Below are 20,575 nucleotides of genomic sequence, written 5' to 3'. Positions count from 1 at the left end.
TGGCATTAAAATTTAAAAGATCATACCATAGAGAACATGTATCACCTGTTGGTACCAGATATGTCTATGAACAATGAAGTTTGAAATAACATTTTCTACTTTTTTTTACATGCATTCTATACAAAGCACATTTTTAAAAGGAAATTTCATTAGCATTTGTAAAATATAAGTTAAAAAAATATTTTTTTCAATTGATCTTCAGTAAGAGTTCAACATTTCAAAGTTGCATACAAAATCTTACATAAATCAGTTCCATTGCTTATGACCATGATAAATCATTTTTCATTTGACACTACAATACTTACCAAGACAGTATGCTCCATCAGGGGAAAGTTGGAATCCTCTATCACATATACATCTATAGGATCCCACAGTGTTCTCACACTGACCATTTATACATAGTTTTCCATTTTCATTACATTCATCAATATCTGAAAATATAATGGGGCTGATAAATTTTTTTGTAGATTCAATATAATTCCAACAGATCAATAAAGTATAAGTACTTTTACTACTGGTTGTGCTTGCTTGTTTTCTTGTTTCTATGCAGAATATTCAGAAAAGCTCTGACTGGTTTCTCAATTGAGAACTTTGACAGGACCTATCATACCATGCTTTATCATTGAAGGACCTGCTGTGACCTCTTTATCCTTTACCTGTGGTGGATCACTGTCTAAATGATGATCATAAAACATCTCCATATTTTTATATGACTTATATGAAGTGTACCATTGTACAATCACTAGCTCTAAGTCATTTGGAATGATGATCTCATTGGCAATCAATGAATCATATCAAATCTTATCTCTTAATTGTTCATTCAAATTTCCACGTAGTCAAATTATTAATTTAACTCAATATGGCATCTAGAAAAAACGGGGATAGTGTCTTTCAAAGGAAAATTTATATTGAATAAATTTTTTTGCTGAATCTGTAATTTTTTTTTTTTAAAATATCCTGAAAATTTCATGATTTCCTTAAAATAAAAGTTTAATTCATTCAATGGCCACAATTGACATACAAATAAAATAACATTTTAATCTTAATAATACAAAACTTACCATAGCAGATCATTTGGTTGAGTGATTGTCTAAATCCAGGGTTACATTCACATTTGTAACCACCATTCATATTTACACAACGACCATTAGGACACATCCTTGTTGTTGCACATTCATTCATGTCTAAAATAAAAAAAAGAAAATTTGTGTCAGAGAAGGACATGTACAGGAATTCACAATAGGTGACTTAGTTAAATTAGTTGTTAATACCTTATTTTTCATAAATTAAATTATATTATTCCATTTGTATAATTAGTGCCATCATAATAGTAATACAATTTTTTTTCGAAATAACAGTACTATCAATATCTATATTTTTTTCATCCAATCTCAAGTTCTAAGCAGAAATGATTTTTACCAAAAAATTCAATTTAACTTGAAATTCATGTCCATTCCACCACATTTCCTCTACTCCTAGCAGGTAAACCAGAATATCATAATACCTGTGCAGTAAGTTCCATCCTTTGATAGCACATAACCAGTGTTACAATCACATGTAAATCCTCCAGGTGTATTCCTACATCTCCCATTCCTACATAGTCCTCTTCTTTCTACACATTCATTTATGTCTGTAAATACCAAATTTTTAATTAAAATTTTCTGTCATTAGACTTGCAAGCCAAATAAATAATATACAATACACAATTTTTAATAATTTGCAACATTTTTTTATAATGCCTGAGCCCTGAAGATATGACTGATGTTACTTCCTAACAATAATTGATTGGTGTTTAATGTAATGGCACTTCCAACACTATGTTTTTCGGGACGGTCATTTTTTATTGGTGGTGGGTCTAGAGTACCTGGAGAGATCCGCAGACTTTCACCCACATTGCAACAGGGGAGAGGATATTACTTTTAACTTAAGAATCTAAGTTTTAGATCCTGCTTTGAACCACCATGATTAAACAATTCCTGGAGACTTTTTTTGGAAGACTCAGAACCTTTTTTCACAAATAAAATTGGACACAAATTGTTATCTATAAGGCAGGACTAACCCTGCTGCAGAATAATAGGGAAAAGTAACTTCTCTTTTTGGAACTGACAGGGAGAAATGGTTAAGACTCAAAAGAGAAGTGCTTGTTCACTTGCAGCACAATATATTTGGTTTTAACAATAATATAGTATACTAGAACACACCCGTATATCGCGGGTCCGTGACTGAATTAAAGTATATAACTATGCGCAAGCCTTATTTTAGTATTAGTATTGTCATCTGATAAAGTCATGCTGATTATAAGATACACAGTTTTCTCTGCTTTCAAATCTTTCTGTTTGAACCCGTCAAACTGGAACTTATCAATTATTGATAATATTAATTATTTGGAAAACAAAAGGTCCTGGAATGGAGTATTTTTTAATCAACAGCATTATCCTATATTAGTTATAAATATTGAATTCTTTGATTCGCTGTTTTACGTCATGCCCGCTAACAAATTGAAAACTGTACCTATACGCCTTATTTTAGTCCAGATTTTTAGTATTCGTATTGTTATCTTAGAAAGTCTAACTGATTAAAATACTACAATAGGTAACAATTTGACAATTAAGTAGTGTCAACCCTGTGATTATGACCCGTGTAACACTATATAGCATATTAATCCTGAATACACCGTTTGGTGGTGCGCCTGTCAGATGCGGAACGTACAGATAAGGTAATCGGTAACAGGTGAATATACTATTGGTATCGGTATCGGACTCGACCCAGAACTTCTTAATTATTGGCAATATTAATTACGTGGAAAACAAAAGGGCCTGGAGTGGTGTAATTTTTAATCTACACCTTTGTACTATATTAGTTATATATAAAGTTGAATTCTTTGATTCGTCGTTTTTACATGATGACGGCTGACAAATTGGACCTCGTAATTTTAGTATTATAGATATACATGATATATGGCCATAATGCGTAAGTTTGAAATTTATAGTTCTAAGAATTCTTTTACCTAAAATATGTTGTTTACATAAAAATGGTGTTGGTCAAGTGAAAATATGTAGGAATCACATCATTTGAATTCGAAATGATTTTATAATTTATCCATGTTATTTCTAACTACTAAATATTTACTTAAAGTTTTTTTTAAACTTGATTCCAAGAGCGATCTTTTCAACTTCGATTCACCACAGTGGATTTATTGTCTGCTATTAATTTCCCGTTAATTTAAGAGCATGCAAAATGTACATTTTCTGTAAAGCCCCTTTTAAGGTATAAATACAACAAATATTTTAATTCAAAAGTGTTTTAAAGACATAAAAAAAATATTTCTGTAGTGGGTTATCGAGCACTGGTCATTATCGAGCACTGGTCAGGAGAGTCTAGTAAAATTCATGAACCAAGTTAATGATAAATATACCTGTACACCTATGTCCTGCTGAATCTGGTCTGTATCCAATGTTACAATCACATTAATTAAGTTAATGATAAATTTACCTCTACACCTATGTCCTGCTGAATCTGGTCTGTATCCAATGTTACAATCACATTAATTAAGTTAATGATAAATTTACCTCTACACCTATGTCCTGCTGAATCTGGTCTGTATCCAATGTTACAATCACATTAATTAAGTTAATGATAAATTTACCTCTACACCTATGTCCTGCTGAATCTGGTCTGTATCCAATGTTACAATCACATTAATTAAGTTAATGATAAATTTACCTCTACACCTATGTCCTGCTGAATCTGGTCTGTATCCAATGTTACAATCACATTAATTAAGTTAATGATAAATTTACCTGTACACCTATGTCCTGCTGAATCTGGTCTGTATCCAATGTTACAATCACATTAATTAAGTTAATGATAAATTTACCTGTACACCTATGTCTTGCTGAATCTGGTCTGTATCCAATGTTACAATCACATCAATTAAGTTAATGATAAATTTACCTGTACACCTATGTCCTGCTGAATCTGGTCTGTATCCAATGTTACAATCACATCAATTAAGTTAATGATAAATTTACCTGTACACCTATGTACTGCTGAATCTGGTCTGTATCCAATGTTACAATCACATTAATTAAGTTAATGATAAATTTACCTGTACACCTATGTCCTGCTGAATCTGGTCTGTATCCAACGTTACAATCACATCTGTACCCATCTGGTGTATCTACACACACTCCATTGTCACATAGGTTCAATAATATCCTACATTCATTTACTGATTGTGTACTATTACCTCCTAGTCTGCATAACTCCTGGTATCCAGCTGAAATATTTAAAACAAGTAAAATTCTATCAGAAACAGGTCTACATAACTCCTGGTATCCAGGTGAAATATTTAAAAAAGCAAGTAAATTTCTATCAGAAACAGGTCTACATTAGTAGTCAATACTACTGGTATTCAGCTGAAATATTTTAAAAGGCAAGTCAAATTTGATGAGAAGCATTTATCAACATAAAAAAGTCAGATCCAAAACAAAATTCATTTTAGTATTACTGTGCATGCCACAAAAATTTGGGTTTATCTATTTTTCAAAGAAAAATTCATAAATACATTCATCTTAACTGTTTAACGTGCATTCAAGTTCATATCACTAACACACTTCTGTAGTTCAAACTCAGATCACACAAATTGCAGATTTATTGTCATATTCAAAGATGATGCATTAAAGGCAAGAAAAAAAATGTTGGAATAAATATGTATGCTCTACATGCTCTAAGCATCATAATACCAACATATAATTTAAGCTATTTTTCTCTGTTATGCAGGTCTATTTTTTTGGTATTCTTTATTTCATGAAAAAAGTATGATATTTCATAATCCTTCATTTCATCTGCTATTAAAAAAAAACTTTAAATTTTATATTCAAGTGTCAGGAATAAATAAAGTTTATTAAAAGTCTTGTTTAACAAACAAACAAAAATAAAACAATAAATCCCTCTTCCAACATTTTCAGAAAAGGGTCACAATGAAATACTCTGGATTTTGACATTATCTTATTAAGTGAATTTGCACTGACCATATTTCAAGGATACTTTTTTTTTCATTGTGAAATCAGTCAAAAACTATGCTTGAATTTATATTCACAAGTTTAATCAATAATTGAAGACGTTCTTTAAGGACTCATAACTTTTTTTTTACATTTTGGATCAGAATTTATACACAAATTGATATCTTATAAAAAAAAAAATCTATCAACGAAATTAACAAGGAAGAATCCCATAACCAGTCTACCAAATGAGCGATTTCACTTTGTTTCTTAAAGTTAACATATATATCATAAGTATCTAAATTCCTTTGCATGGAAAAGCAGACAACAAAAACTACTGGATTTAACTTACGAGTTCCTGATGGTGGACATTGCATGCACTGTTCTGAATCTCCCCATCCTCTGCCAGCCCGACAACAACAGTCAGCTAAAGACAACAAACTGGACATTCTGTCAGTACATCTGGAACCAGACACTCTGCCAAAACAGTACTTTCTCAGAATAGCTGAATAAAAAAGATATATAAATTAATCATTTAGGTCCATTTTAGTTACATAGTTTTTCAGGTATGTAGGTTCAACACTTCAATTGCTTTTAAATATTTGGGTTTTGAGCATTCCTTTCAAAGATTTTTAGAAAAGTTCTTCAGAAGAACAAAGTTAATACAATGTAGTCATTTCAATTGTAATTTCTTTGAAATTACTCAACATCAATTTAATCACTGAGTGACTATAATGTCAGTAGCTAAAATATTATATAAACAATAAATTGTCATTTGGATTTCATAGCAAAACATTTTTTTATGGAGTGAATATTCCTTGACAAAACTCTGTAATTTGAAGGTATTCCTTGTTGACAATTTCAGAGTATTCATTTGAGTATCTGAGCCTGAAATTCACCTGAGTACTTGATGCCATCCCAAATTTGTGTGATGGTATTTCAAGGTATCAGATCATTTTTACATAAGAAACTATCTTAAATCTAAAGAAAACCTGAAAGAGGGATAGCCTAATACCTTTATGTAAGCCAGAAGAGATTGTTATACATATTACACAAATATTAATTTATCTTCCTTACCAAGACATTGAGTTCTATCGGCTGTCAACTCAAACCCAGGATTACATCTACAGAAGTAGCTACCCTCTGTATTGATACACTGGCCATTAGTACAAGCATTGGGATTTTGTTGGCATTCATTTAAATCTAAAATAAAAGAAAAACATACAGTAAAGTGGGTATGCTACATTGTTTTTTATGAATCACAAATTAATAAATCACCCCAGTAAAACATTGATGGGTAAGTTACTGAAAAGAGTAATAAATTTAGAGTAATTTTATGACAAGACTGATTTTCAGGCATGGTAACATTTTCTTAATGAAGACAGTCAAAACATAAGCTAAATACTGCAAAATTACATCAATTTCCTTCAAAAGTGACTTATTTTATTTAATTTGGAATTAAAATTAGAAAGATCTTTGAATTATAAATCAATAAAGTTTTGACCCTCATTTCACGGTCCACTGAACATGGAAAATGATAGTGCGAGTGGGGCATCTGTGCACTATGGACACATTCTTGTTCCATTTATAAAGGGAAATAATTTGAGAAAAGTGAAAGTGACGCAGCCCAAACCTGAGCTTAATCTGTGTTTGATGGTAAGGCATTGTGCGACATTTTCACAACATTTGACTGAGGCAAAGTAAATTAAGAGTGCTGAAATAGCAAATTCAGCATTTTTTCCATTCATAAAAGGACCATACTCATGAACAGCGAAAGTGACGCCACCCAATTTCTTAATTTAATCTGTGATTTGTGGTAATAAGCAATTGTGTTTGTTTGATAGAGACAAAATAAATTTAGAGAAAGGAAACCAATATATAGGGCCATAAGTACTGATGGACAAGGGTATACCTTAATGTCTTTTTGTTTAATGGCAGAGGAATAAAAATAATGCAAGTTTTTAGTGTATCTGACCTTACCTTCGCATTTCTTTGTTATTGGATTCTGCCGCTGACCTTCCCTACACTGACATAAGTAGGACCCCATTGTATTGACACACTTCCCTCCAATACACAAACCAGGAATAGCTTTACATTCATCTATATCTGAAAATATAAAAAAAATGACAATGTATACACATAATTTTACATTTCAATTAGTAAATGAATACAGTATTGATGTGATTTATAATTCTTAAAGCCTTGATTACATTGTTTTCTCACTGAACCATTACATTATAAGCACGTTTACAATCTTCCTTTCACTTTAAATATATTTGAGCAATATTTACACTTCATGCAATAATAAACAGCAGCCCCTAGAATGCATGAAATGCCCTTATTGTGCATATTAAAATTGTTACAAGGACAGACTTGTCAAACATTGGTTTTACTCTAATATGTCACTATCGTTTACTGTTCTTTATCTCTTTTATACCATCTCAACTAATATCTTGACATTAATCCAGCCATTTGACTGACTTTTATTCCTGTGAGACAATAGATTACAAACTGCTCAAAGCTGATTGATAATTTAGAAGAAAACCCTATTATAACGACAATTTAACCAAAGGATCAAATTTTAAAACAATTTTTTATGAGATTTTTCATACAGCACTCAGTTTTGATGGGCATTGCTTACAGAGTTTACTTTTTTACATTTTTAAAATGATTTGTGAAGGTTTTTTCCAGGAAACTAATATTTTTTACACTAAACAATGCCATACCTTGGCAAGTTTTAGTCTGATGATTTGGCAGGAATCCCTTTCTACAGATAGTCGGTCCTGTAGGACATTGTTCACAAGGATTGCCCCATGCCTTTCCTACAGTGGCACAACATAAAAGTTTGGTGCATACAACCCCTGTCAGCTGACCCCTGCACATGTCATCTGATAACTCTGTAAAACATGGTCCAGTTCTGTAGTCTAAAAATAGAAAACAATAAAACACGATTCACAGTAGTAGAATAGTAGATTTAGATATTACTTTCCTCTGAAGAACATGTAACAATAATTTTCATGATACCCAAACAGATAAATATTTACTGGTATATATAAAAATTCAGTTGGAGATTATAAAATTATTAGGAAAATTTAAGAGAATAAAAGGTCAAGATATAATTATGTCCCTTTTACTCAGAAACAGTTTACTATTAAATACATTGGCAATGTCATAACACATTTGTTTCTTCTGTACATGTGTTTTCAAAAGATTTCTTCCAAATGCTACTTCCTCCACTTAAACTCACCAGTTACATTATTTGTATTTGCATTAAAGTTTAAAAGTCATAAAATATTTTATATTTTGATGAATAATGCTTACACATTAAACAAGTGGTCATTATTTAAATGCATTTGAATACAAAGGTTTAATTTAGTTCAATATAAACCAATTTGTCTTCAGAAAATAGTTTTCCTTTTTTAAATCCAGAATCAATATCACATAAACAATAATAAGTTCAAACTTCAACAATATTATGAAACAGGTTAATTCAAATCTCTCCATTTTGAAATACAAGTAGTTTGAACACCTGTATAATTTGTTCGGGAGTTGGAACCCCCCTTTTTTGGGACGATCAATGCATTTGAATGGGGACATGTAGTTGGAACCCCCCTTTGTCCTGGGTTAGGAACCCCCCTTTTTAAAATGGCTGGATCGGCCCCTGAATGTAGTATTGTACAAGATATCTGTAAAACCACAACTGTGTCAGTTATTGTTACTATATACAAACTAACACTGTGCAGGTTTTTAATAACCCACAGCTCTTTTCAAAATTTGACAATAAGCAATTTTTGGGGATGGAATGTGATCAAAATATTTATCAATCTGACATCACAGTTGATCTAAAGAGCCTGTGTCCCTCATCATGGTGTATGTGCATCCTCAACATTGTAGACTTAAGAAATAATCCATGGCAGCTGGAGATTTGGGTTGGGCATTTATATTCCATAATTATGAAATACTAATATAAATGCCCAACCCACAGTTAAATGAAAACAAATCTACGGCTGCCATGAATTATTTCACTTCTAATAGGACAAATTTGGTAATTTTGTTAACCCTGAAAGCTCTATACATATGATACTGTTTTGGCTGTTCCGTTTTACCCAAATTTGATAATATTAATAATATTATATAATTCAACGATTATTTTTTTAAAATCGCATTTTTCACTTATATTTTTTCTTCCAATGTAATTTCATATGTTCTGAGGCTTAACGTTTCTCACTACATTTAAAACTCATTGGTGGCCTTCGGCTCTGACGTATTACCCATTTTCATTCTCAATTTTATCAAGATACATTGTAACAGACAAAAATGAAAAATAATAATATAGGGTTATTGCATGAATATTGGGGAATATTGTCCCGAGTAGAATTTTATATTGCACGAGCTTGCGAGTGCAATATATGTTCTACGAGGGACAATATTCCCCAATATTCATGCAATAACCCTTTTATTGTATAGCAATATAATATTTGAAAGTAAAAATTGGTTTAAACTAAGATTTTGTCGTTGATGACGTCATGAATTTTTACGATTTATTGCACTAGTGCAATATTAGAATTTATTGCACGCTAATTTTTGGTTACTTTCTGTGGGAAATATTATATTGCTATACAATAATTTATAAAAACGGATTATCATATCAGATATTTTTTCTAAATTATTTGCCTATGGTCTCCGGGGTCACATTCTTAAAATGTACACCTCTAGCAATTTACAGTAGACAACAAAAAAAGGCATAAAAAGGAATATTTTTGAGAATTTGAAGTACATATTCTAATAAAACCTATCTGGACAATAATAGATGCTATATAACATGTATAAGATGATTTAAATACAGTTAAATGTATTAAAAACACACATGAGGGTGTTAGTCCAATTGGGTGTTCCTAATTTAAATAAAGTTAATATGGCTTATGCAACAGGATAAGTTACAATAGTTTAGGAGGGGGTCTTTCAGCAATTTCAAATTTGATCTTATTTTATGGTAAAGCATGACAAATGCTGAATATTGAATAACATTTAATGACACCTTAGTGTAAGAATATCTACGTTTGTCTCATGTTCAATTAACTATGCATACTTTTACTATAAGGTAGCAATAAACATCATCTAAAGCTGTTCTAACAAGATAAAACACAACTAGGTGTCAAAAATGTCAAAATAACTATAAATCAGGGTTAAAAGCAACATTCCTGCCAATTAAATAAACAAATAGTGGAGTATATTTGTTATCTTTGTATCCATCTTTTCAAATAGTTATTTTCTGACACTTCCCTTGTTCATGTTGTTACTGACATTTTTTGTCTGCATAGCATTTTATTGCAAATTCTAATATAAACAGACACTAGTCACTCCTACTTATAAGTGTAAACACAGATCTCTATGTATATTAAGTAAATTTTAACAAAAATTTATATGTCTTGGCTATGTATGTAGTTGCTCTTAATGAATTAGTCTGTAATTTCTATATGAGACATGAACATGATGAATGACAACTGAGAGAGCCACAGAAATCAATCTGTAAAAGTGTTTTGTAATTTTTTACCGATATAATTATATATACATATGTACATGTATTAGGTCTTATATAATACTTCATGCATAAAATGCAAGCTATAGTGAAACAAATATTGCACTGTACATGTGTTGTGCTATATACCTCCACAAAAGTCCACATAGTCATGTGGAGGTAAAAAAAAAATCACTAAATGTATTAACTATGTACTGTACCATAATTAAATCATTATATTGCATTTTGAGGAGGATACTCGGGGGGGCCACTTGCTATATAATTAGTGGTAGGGATGAGCCGCTGGAATAGGTCACTTTTTCATGCTCTATGATATATGAAAAGGGTGAGAAATTCAGATTAAATATATCAATAGGTTGATATTATCACTTGCTTGATTATATAATCTGAAGTATAAGTATCTGAAACTATCAGATGTCCGTATTTATTCTTGATGCGGTTAAACCACAGTCGTAAATGCATCAGTTATTTGTCAAACCAATTAAACTCTATTTATTCTGAAATGGTATTCCCACTGATGCCAGTGATAGATGCAATAAATCCAACTATTTTGACATTTGCACCTAATTAACATTCAAGGGTTTGTATACATAAAACATGATAACAATTATTTAAAGAAATTCCATTGTGACAGCATCCTTTAAGAGGGAACGGCAATGAAACTTTTTATCAGTTTTTAATTAATAATTAAACATGTTAAAATCAGTGAAAGTGTTACACTCTGGGGTGATATTACATTTATAATACCATCTATGATCTGACCAAACGTCCTTTATATGTATTGTATTTTGGAATTGAAATATCTTGATAATGAGATATAAAATGTAAAAATATTGAAATATATCTATAGGTCTGTTTTTTCTTAATTAATATATGACAAGGTATATATTTTTGATTAACAAAATATATGAAAAGGGTGGGGTACTTGATGTCTCAGCTGCTCACCCCTACCAAAAAAAGTTTGAAGTGGCCCCCCCGAGGGAGGATATGCTATAACATTGTAGTAATAAACACAATAATTGTGCAACAATAAAGTACCAGAGTCATGCCTCATGGTATGTTCGGAGTTGTACATGTGTCGTTCTTCCTTCTTTTTTATACTCATATGTAAAATGAAGAGAAGAACGTCAAATGGTTTGTCCTTCAAATACTACTACACCTAAGAAATGCATCTACAGGCTTGAGTATCATCAATCTCAGTCATCAATCTTATTCTTGGTAAGATGTATAATTGTGCAAATAATAGCCAATAGTCAATTATATATCCCTTTTGCATTTGTATGCTTTATATTTTCAAAATAAACTTGTTAATAATCTGAGACTGATGTACAGTACTCAGTAGTTGTCTTCTGTTTATGTAGTTCATAAGCGTTTCTCGTTTGTTGCTTTTACAACGATTAGACTGTTGGTTTTCCTGTTTGAATGGTTTTACATTAGTAATTTTTTGGGCCCTTTCTAGCTAGCTGTTTGGTGTGAGCCAAGGCTCTGTGTTGAAGGCCGTACCTTTCCCTATAACAGTTTACTTTTGTGACTTGGATGGGGAGTTGTCTCATTGGCACTCATGCCACATCTTCCTATATCTATTGATTCTATAATGTGTGTAGTTCTATGCAATATTATTCAACTTACCAATTTCACATCTTTTCCCTGAAAATCCATAAGAACATGCACACCTGTTGTTTCCCAAACATTTTCCTCCATTCATACAGCCAGGACTACAGTTTTCTGAAATGAAACAGTAAAGTTCTTACATGTCTTATGGTAACATTTCACCAACTGGGTACATGAGCACAATGATAGGCATGTAAATAATGCAATGAAAAACATATATTTTTTTACATAATCATGTTTCAACATCTCACAATGGCAAATCATCATCCCTAATTAACATATTGATGGCACCAATTATTAGGGTAAAAAATGAAGAATCCTTTTTGAAGGTTTTTAGTGCAAAGGTTTAGTAGTGTTGTGCGTCTTTTCCTCATTTTATGTTACCTGCCATTGACATGATTGAGTTAAGTGCATTATAGGTTACATAGCTAGAACATGTAGAAGGTGCACAACTTCAAATCAGATCCTCAAGCCAAACATCAATTTCACTTGTCAGAAAAAAGTGTCAGCTAGAAAAAAGTGTCAGCTGCAGTTTACACTACAAAATATGGCTAGCAAATTCATCCAAAGTTTTTTGCATTGACCATGTTGACTTAGAATCATTGAGTTTTAATATACATTCAGACATTTAAAAGCTTTCTGTTAAAGATAGATGAGTTAATAAATTGAAAACTAGATGCAGATCTTAATGTTGCAGCCCCTCTGCTAGTTTCCAAGCTCAACCTCTAAAAGCTGAGACTAGTCTTAGTTAGAACTTAGGACTACTTCTATTTGTCCAACTCGGGTTAGTAGAGTCTGTAGAGTTAACTCAACTGACAACTGAACCCCCCTCCCCCAACAGAGTTTGACCTTTTGAACCTACCAGAGTTAACTCTACTTCAACCCTGATTTGGGGCAGGTTTAGTCCACTTTCAAGATGGCGTCAAATAATTGCAACAACAGAAAATGATTCAAAATTACTTGTTTTTGACAAAATTCAGCAGAGGAAAGGGGCTGACAATGGGAATTCATGTTTGCCTGCATTATGGAATCAACAAATATAGTTCATGTGTGAATCAACTGTTGGTGATGTTTATAAATAAAACAAAATTATTATTTTTTCTTGGAACGATTTTTTCTCTCAATTTTTTTAAATCAAAAGCACACAAGATTAGGACATCTCTTACTGACACAGTAAATGTCCTGCGTGATCGTGGCAATTTGCAATTGCTTTCTGTGGTTCGTTTTTCATGGATTTATCTATGACTCGTGATAAGAGCATTTTCCGCGACTCGTTTGCATTCAAATTGATAAACGTTCCCCGTGATGAAAGTTTTAAATCGTCCTATTTTTTAGAATACATGTAGTGTCAGTGATCACGATGAAGGTGTTTCAAAAATTGTTGTTGACAATTCTTCCCGCCAAAATTAATATGCTTTAGACTCCATCCGGAACGATTGTGTATAAAATCCGCAAATGTACTAGCATTTTTAAAGTTTAAAAGATAATACGTTTGTACTGAGACTACTATGTTATAGTAGTCTCAGGTTTGTAGTGTTAAATAATGACTTTAATTCATATTCATCGAAAATATGAAATCAAATGACTTAAATTACATTGCGATTTTGATTGTATATGTTATTCTTATTTTATTCTCAAGCATCTAAAATCCTGAGTCAGGTCATTGTAAGACTATAGTAATGCGGGTCTTCTGTTATTAGTAGCTGCAGTCTGATTTATTAATCAGTATAGCACATGCTATCAGGTTTTACCTTTGCTAACATGTGTTTAGAAATATGATAACTTCTCTTTTTTTTAAATCTTTTTATCTGACTGAATGAGAAATTTACAACTGCTTCTGGAAGGTAGTGCTGCAGACCCCCAGACTCAGCCCCGTCACGAGTTCGATCCACTACTTGTTTTTCAGTGGCCTTAACCACTGTAGACCCCCAGTGACCACTGTATACCGTGTGGGCATCAGATACAACTTTGAAATATAAAACATGTATGATATGATCTCTTACAGACTAGTTTAGATAAGTTGGACAATAAAATTGAGATCAAATATGAAAAAAATATGGATACACAATACATTGAATACGTGTTTGACCTGAAAAATATCTAGGAAAACAGATGTACATATGTAATATATTAAAAAAAAAATGCACATAATATATACTTACGTGTTAGAGGACAGTTTTGAGACATCTGTCCATTTTGACAGTAACATCGATTAGGTTGTACACATCTACCACCATTGCAACTTTGTGTACACGTAGCTAAATGAAAATAAAACGATATATTTTACAGTTAACAAAAATTTCGAGAATTAATAATAATCCTGAATAACTGTTGGTTTTATCAAGGTAAGGAGTCCACTTAATTTTTTTGTCACCGAGGCTTACTTGTAAAGACAGTGTATCGTTGATTGGCATATTATTACGTGTTGTCTCTTGGACGTATGCCTCATGTTTTCTTTTATGCATCCATAGTACATGTGATGCCCATCCAGTTTGCATTATCTTTGGCTGTCGTGTGATATGTTTTAGAATTCCTTCTGGATGTACATGTGTTAAATGTAAAGCATGTGTTTGGTCTAGTCACGACATTTTTATTTCAAAGTTAATATAAGACCTTACCTTAAAGTATTATCTAAATATTTTATTGTGTAATGAGTAAACAGAATGGTCATTGAATTTTTAAGCATTCGTTACTTAATTACAATTTGAATAGTGAAACATTTCGTGTATCTAATCTAAATTATGGGGCCTTATAACACAAAAGCATGCAGCAGCATGAAAGAATTTACTAATGATATGTTCCATAACGAAATGCATATCTGTATAAAATATATTCCCAATCAATTTTTCATTATCAAGTACTGCTTTAGTTTGCATTTAATTTGCATTTACTAAAAACAAATAAATTTAATTATCTGAACATAATCTTTACTAGTTTCACACATAACACATGTGTCAACAAGGCAAATCATAACAAACTGACCTTAAATAGTAGTAAGGTAATACTATTTAAATAAATCTTATAATAAAATACCCCAAAATACTTTAGCAAGCATAAGGTTACTTTTGTATCAAGTTTTATACATTGAAAGTTAACACTGACGTTATAATTTATTCACTTCAAACACATTTCGGTCCCACTTAAGCAGGTTGACACATACCATGTTACTTCTGATCAAGATATATACATCCCACCAGCAGTGCTTAAGGTGGGGACATTAAAAGTAGACCTGATACAGACTGGATAGACTGAATAGTCTCAGTGATAAAAATTACTTAATTTGGGGACATTAAAAGTAGACCTGATACAGACTGGATAGACTGGATAGTTTCAGTGATGAAAATTACTTGAATCAGTCAATTGCTTAATTTGGGGACATTAAAAGTAGACCTGATACAGACTGGATAGACTGGATAGTTTCAGTGATGAAAATTACTTGAATCAGTCAATTGCTTAATTTGAGGACATTAAAAACAGACCTGATACAGACTGGATAGACTGGATAGTCTGTCTGAGTGATGGAAATTACTTGAATTAGTCAATTGCTTAAGTTGGGGACATTAAAAGTAGACCTGATACAGACTGGATAGACTGGATAGTCTCAGTGATGAAAATTACTTGAATTAGTCAATTGCTTACGTTGGGGACATTAAAAGATAGACTTGATACAAACTGGATAGACTGGATAGTCTCAGTGATGAAAATTACTTGAATTAGTCAACTGCTTAAGTTGGGGACATTAACAGTAGACCTGACACAGACTGGATAGACTGAATAGTCCCAGTGATGAAAATTACTTGAATTAGTCAATTGCTTAAGTTGGGGACATTAAAAGACAGACTTGATACAAACTGGATAGACTGAATAGTCCCAGTGATGAAAATTACTTGAATTAGTCAATTGCTTAAGTTAGGGACATTAAAAGTAGACCTGATACAGACTGGATAGACTGGATAGTCTCAGTGATGAAAATTACTTGAATTAGTCAATTGCTTAAGTTGGGGACATTAAAAGACAGAATTGATACAAACTGGATAGACTGAATAGTCTCAGTGATGAAAATTACTTGAATTAGTCAATTGCTTAAGTTGGGGACATTAAAAGTAGACCGAATACAGACTGGATAGACTGGATAGTCTCAGTGATGAAAATTACTTGAATTAGTCAATTGCTTAAGTTGGGGACATTAAAAGACAGACTTGAAACAAACTGGATAGACTGAATAGTCCCAGTGATGAAAATTACTTGAATTAGTCAATTGCTTAAGTTGGGGACATTAAAAGTACCCCTGATACAGACTGGATAGACTGAATAGTCCCAGTGATGAAAATTACTTGAATTAGTCCATTGCTTAAGTTTGGGACATTAGAATGAAATTCAAAACAGTGTGGCTGTGGCCATTGATTGACACATTAAATTCATCCATTGACTGGGACAATTTAGGTTTACCGGATAATTGTTCCTCCTTAGTTATCCACATATACCCCCCTCAGTTGTCAAATTATCATCTGTCAGTCGTCCTGACAGAAGTATCTCAAGCCAACGGTTATTATTGTTGATCCTGTTGTAACAAATTTTCTATGCAATACCCATAACTCCATCCGGAACAAATACGGATTTATTTTACCCAGTGGAAATAACATTCCAAAATATTAATTTTATTTGGACATTATAAATGTCAAAATGGTGGATTTTTGTTTTTTATTTTTATTTTTATGCATACCTGTTTCATAAAACGACTCTTTGTATAACCAACCCTCAAAATACTTTAAGGTTTGAATGCAAGTACTAGTTATTGACGTGCATCGATTGGCGGTTAAAAACTGCGATTCGCACTAAATATCACCCAGTGAAACTAATGGTACTCTGATTCGTTTATTTTTTTAGGGTCCAATAAACGTGGATAAAAGAAGAAATTGCATATTCATGGTATTTGATTCATTCGTAGTTCAGCTGTGCACATACAAACATCGAAAATTAGTATTCATGAATAGTTATGAATACGTGCAGTATTTAAAATAAGATTATGCACCACCAAGAATTTCCGAAAATTGTTTAGAAATTCAAAGTGTGTAATGAAATAAGCTTGAATTAGAAAGAGAAAAAAGGCATTTCATGGCAAGGCAAAGAAAAAAAAAATTATTAAAACGAAGACGCAGAAAAAAAAACCCAACATAAGTTGCATGAAAAAAATCACTATAAACCTGCATGAGTTTTAACTTAAGCTTGAAGAACAAAATTATCACAGTGCGTACAGTTAAATTTGCAACCTTAGATATACTTTTCCCAGCTTCCGATAATAGAATAGATTTGTTAGTGCATATAATTATGTATACACATTGACAATTCATTTGTTTGTTAATTCTGGTGTTCTATAATACCATGTCTGCACAGAAGTTCACCTGCCAAACACATGTATACAACAATGCTATAATATCACAAAAAACAAATCTGTAGACTCAATTGCCAAATTAAATAAGAAAAAATAATTGCCAAAATAAATAAGAAGAAAATTCAAGAAAATTACCATTGTATATAATATACCCTTCAGACTTACTGAATGAAATTAACTGTGTAGCTACAAATCCAAATTATATTCAATAGATGAAGGTTTTCCGCTCGCGGATGGACTATGTCTAACTATATACTGGTCACTGTACGGATCTCTACAATTGGGAATGACCCATTTAGTAAGGTACGTACGTCGAACTTTATTGGTAAGGCCAAATAAAATTATATGTGTGGTTCCAGTAACCCTACCGTCCGTACTTTTTCGGCTTAAAAATAGCCTACCCTAAAGATTTTATTGTCATTTTTCGTAAAAAAAAACATAAAATAAAAAAAAATACCTACCTACCCTAACTTTTTTCAGATGTAACTGGAACCACACATGCTTTTTATTTGGCCTAACTATGAGGAAATCAAAATAAAGTACAACGGCATTATCAAAGTTCACAACATTAAATCTTAACTCAAATGTAACATTGTGACGACAAGGAAAACACAGAATTGTAGACTTATTGGTTTAAACCAACACTATGAATGCTACAAGGTCGTTGTGGAAATGAAGGAACATTTTGCGTTGATGTGCTGATACATTATTCTATTCCGTTACCCGGACACTTCGTCGATAAAGGTTCGCTGCAGAATATCACTTAGATTTTGAATAATATTTTTTATAAAGTGCAATGTACATTTATTTACCATCACACACAAATGTAAAAAGCAAATTAGTCCGGCTAACTTTAGTAAGGTAATGCTTAAATGAAATATTTTATGTGTAAATTATTGAAACAGTACGTGTCCATCTTTTGACAATGGCAAAGGTCATTGCTGTATGATACAATAATATAAATACTTACGAATTATGCAGCTATAACTGCCAGGAGTTCTTGTCCAACCACGACAGCAGTATCGTCTAGTTAATGGTCCACAAACCTTTCTGCAATGGGAAGTCATTCGTATGAATCAAGTAAATATACCAAAACAAATAAAAACCGTAATTAATAAGAATTTAGAATGTAGACAAAATAAGTTAATGATATGCATATTTTTTCCAGTCATTGGTACTCATTTTTTTTTTCAAATATTTGCTTAAGTCCTGGAAAAACGATAACAGAAACACAGGTGCTTGTCTTTGAAATCCCCCTTTAAATACCTTAATAAAATATATTTTCAGACATGTGAACGTGCCTGTGAACAGAAATCATAAAAAAATATCATAAAGGAAAAAAATACGCTAAATTTAACTAACGAAAAATGGCACATTGGGATGATAAATTTAGTATTACCTGTATCTACTTTCTAATAAGGATTATCATAAAAATCAAATTGAATTACTAATAATTGGAATGGTGAGAGACCTTTATAGGGTGAACACCAGAAGTGCAAATATATATATAAAAAAAAATATGAAGATGTGGTACGATTGCCAATGAGACAACTCTCCACAAAAGACCAAATGCAACAGAAATTAACAACTATAGGTCACCGTACGGCCTTCAATAATGAACAAAGCCCATACCGCATAGTCAGCTATAAAAAGTTATCTTCCCAAAAACAAATTTGCTCTCATGCAATGTTTAGGGTTCTAGATCATGCTGAATCAAGGATTCTATTAATGCAACGAACAAGAACAAGCACAAACATAATGCCATCGGTTGCGTATCTTATCACTGTCAACAACTAACTTTAATAATATTGAAGTTATAAACAAAATAGAATAAAACAATTCAAAAAACTTTTCTTCAGTCTTGGTATACATATACACGATAACGAGTTATTGAATGCACGAAAGTTCAAAATATGAAGATCAAAGATGAATGTACGGCTAAAACAGCAAAGTTGATACAACTTTGAAATTGTTTGTATCAAACCTGGAATACGTACAGTAATCCCTTTTAAATATTATCTACAGATACCATGCAGATTAAGTACCAACATGCTGATTTCCAAGGTCAAAGCTCCAGCTTTGGTTAAATATTTAGTGATCTTTAGTCACAGACTTGCCGAATAATAAGCAATAATGGGACTTTCACATAGTTTCAACTGTACATGTATATGATTTACAGATAGCGATTCTGGTTTATTTTTAAGTTTGTAGGTTAAATGTCAAGCAGCAATTTTGTTTTAATGACACGTGCATGACAGTCTAGCAGATTAATGAACAGATCTTTGGCTCACTGCAGCAAATAAAAATGTCAACCGAGACATTCTATGTTTATGCAAAGGTAATATCTTTTTAAACGAAGATATACTATTTTTACTCACAACCACATGTAGGGATTTGTACTGTTATCGTATATCATATAAAACTTATAACTAGAACAGTCGGTGAACTCACAAAAGGACACCAAGATTCTATACAAAGCACAAACATGTCGTCACTCACCTAAAAAACTATAAACCAAACCTTTAAACAAACTTATTTAGAAGGGATATAGTTACGATACTTTTGTCAGGTCATTCAAGATGGCATTTGTTTTGGAAGTGATATTGATTCATTAATAGGGTCTTTGCAGGAGGTCTGGAGCTGGCATGTTAGTCTTTGCTGATTTACGTACCATTGTCATTTTGCTTATGTTTTTCGGTTACCTATCCTAACATCGGACTCTGACTTCTTCTTAAACTATTATTATTACATGCGTGTTGCTGACTGTGTGTTTCTTTATTCTACATTAGCAAGATGTAAAGGGGAGGGTTGTTATTTTTTATAAGTTATAGTTCATTTATATTTTCACTGAACTAGATCTGAGCGTCCGGTACTGATGAGTCTTGAAGACGAAACGCGCGTCTGGCGTATTAAATTATAATCCTGGTACCCTTGATACTTTTTGTTTAGAGGCCAGCTAAAGCCCGCCTCTGTGTGCGGGATGTTCTCGCTGTGTTGAAGACCCATTTGTGGACTTGGACTGTTTATTAC

The 20,575-nt window shown here is 32.1% G+C and overlaps 1 protein-coding gene across 1 annotated transcript in view; it reads right to left on the bottom strand.

The window, feature by feature from the left end:
* Positions 1 to 18,612, bottom strand: part of LOC143072812 (fibrillin-1-like) — a 93,273-nt gene extending 74,661 nt beyond the window's left edge. Inside the window, exons 1-11 of the mRNA XM_076247916.1 lie at positions 18,516 to 18,612; positions 14,316 to 14,411; positions 12,172 to 12,267; positions 7,730 to 7,927; positions 6,984 to 7,109; positions 6,081 to 6,206; positions 5,356 to 5,508; positions 4,109 to 4,279; positions 1,505 to 1,630; positions 1,062 to 1,184; positions 306 to 431 (exon numbers count right to left, since the gene is read on the bottom strand). Coding sequence (XP_076104031.1) covers positions 306 to 431; positions 1,062 to 1,184; positions 1,505 to 1,630; positions 4,109 to 4,279; positions 5,356 to 5,508; positions 6,081 to 6,206; positions 6,984 to 7,109; positions 7,730 to 7,927; positions 12,172 to 12,267; positions 14,316 to 14,411; positions 18,516 to 18,612 — 1,438 coding nt within the window. The remainder of the gene's footprint in view (positions 1 to 305; positions 432 to 1,061; positions 1,185 to 1,504; positions 1,631 to 4,108; positions 4,280 to 5,355; positions 5,509 to 6,080; positions 6,207 to 6,983; positions 7,110 to 7,729; positions 7,928 to 12,171; positions 12,268 to 14,315; positions 14,412 to 18,515) is intronic.
* Positions 18,613 to 20,575: the final 1,963 nt, after the last annotated feature.

The sequence above is a fragment of the Mytilus galloprovincialis genome, chromosome 4, assembly GCF_965363235.1.
Source record: "Mytilus galloprovincialis chromosome 4, xbMytGall1.hap1.1, whole genome shotgun sequence".
In the NCBI taxonomy this organism is placed as follows: Eukaryota; Metazoa; Mollusca; class Bivalvia; order Mytilida; family Mytilidae; genus Mytilus; species Mytilus galloprovincialis.
This window is presented reverse-complemented; position numbering and strand designations above follow the sequence as displayed.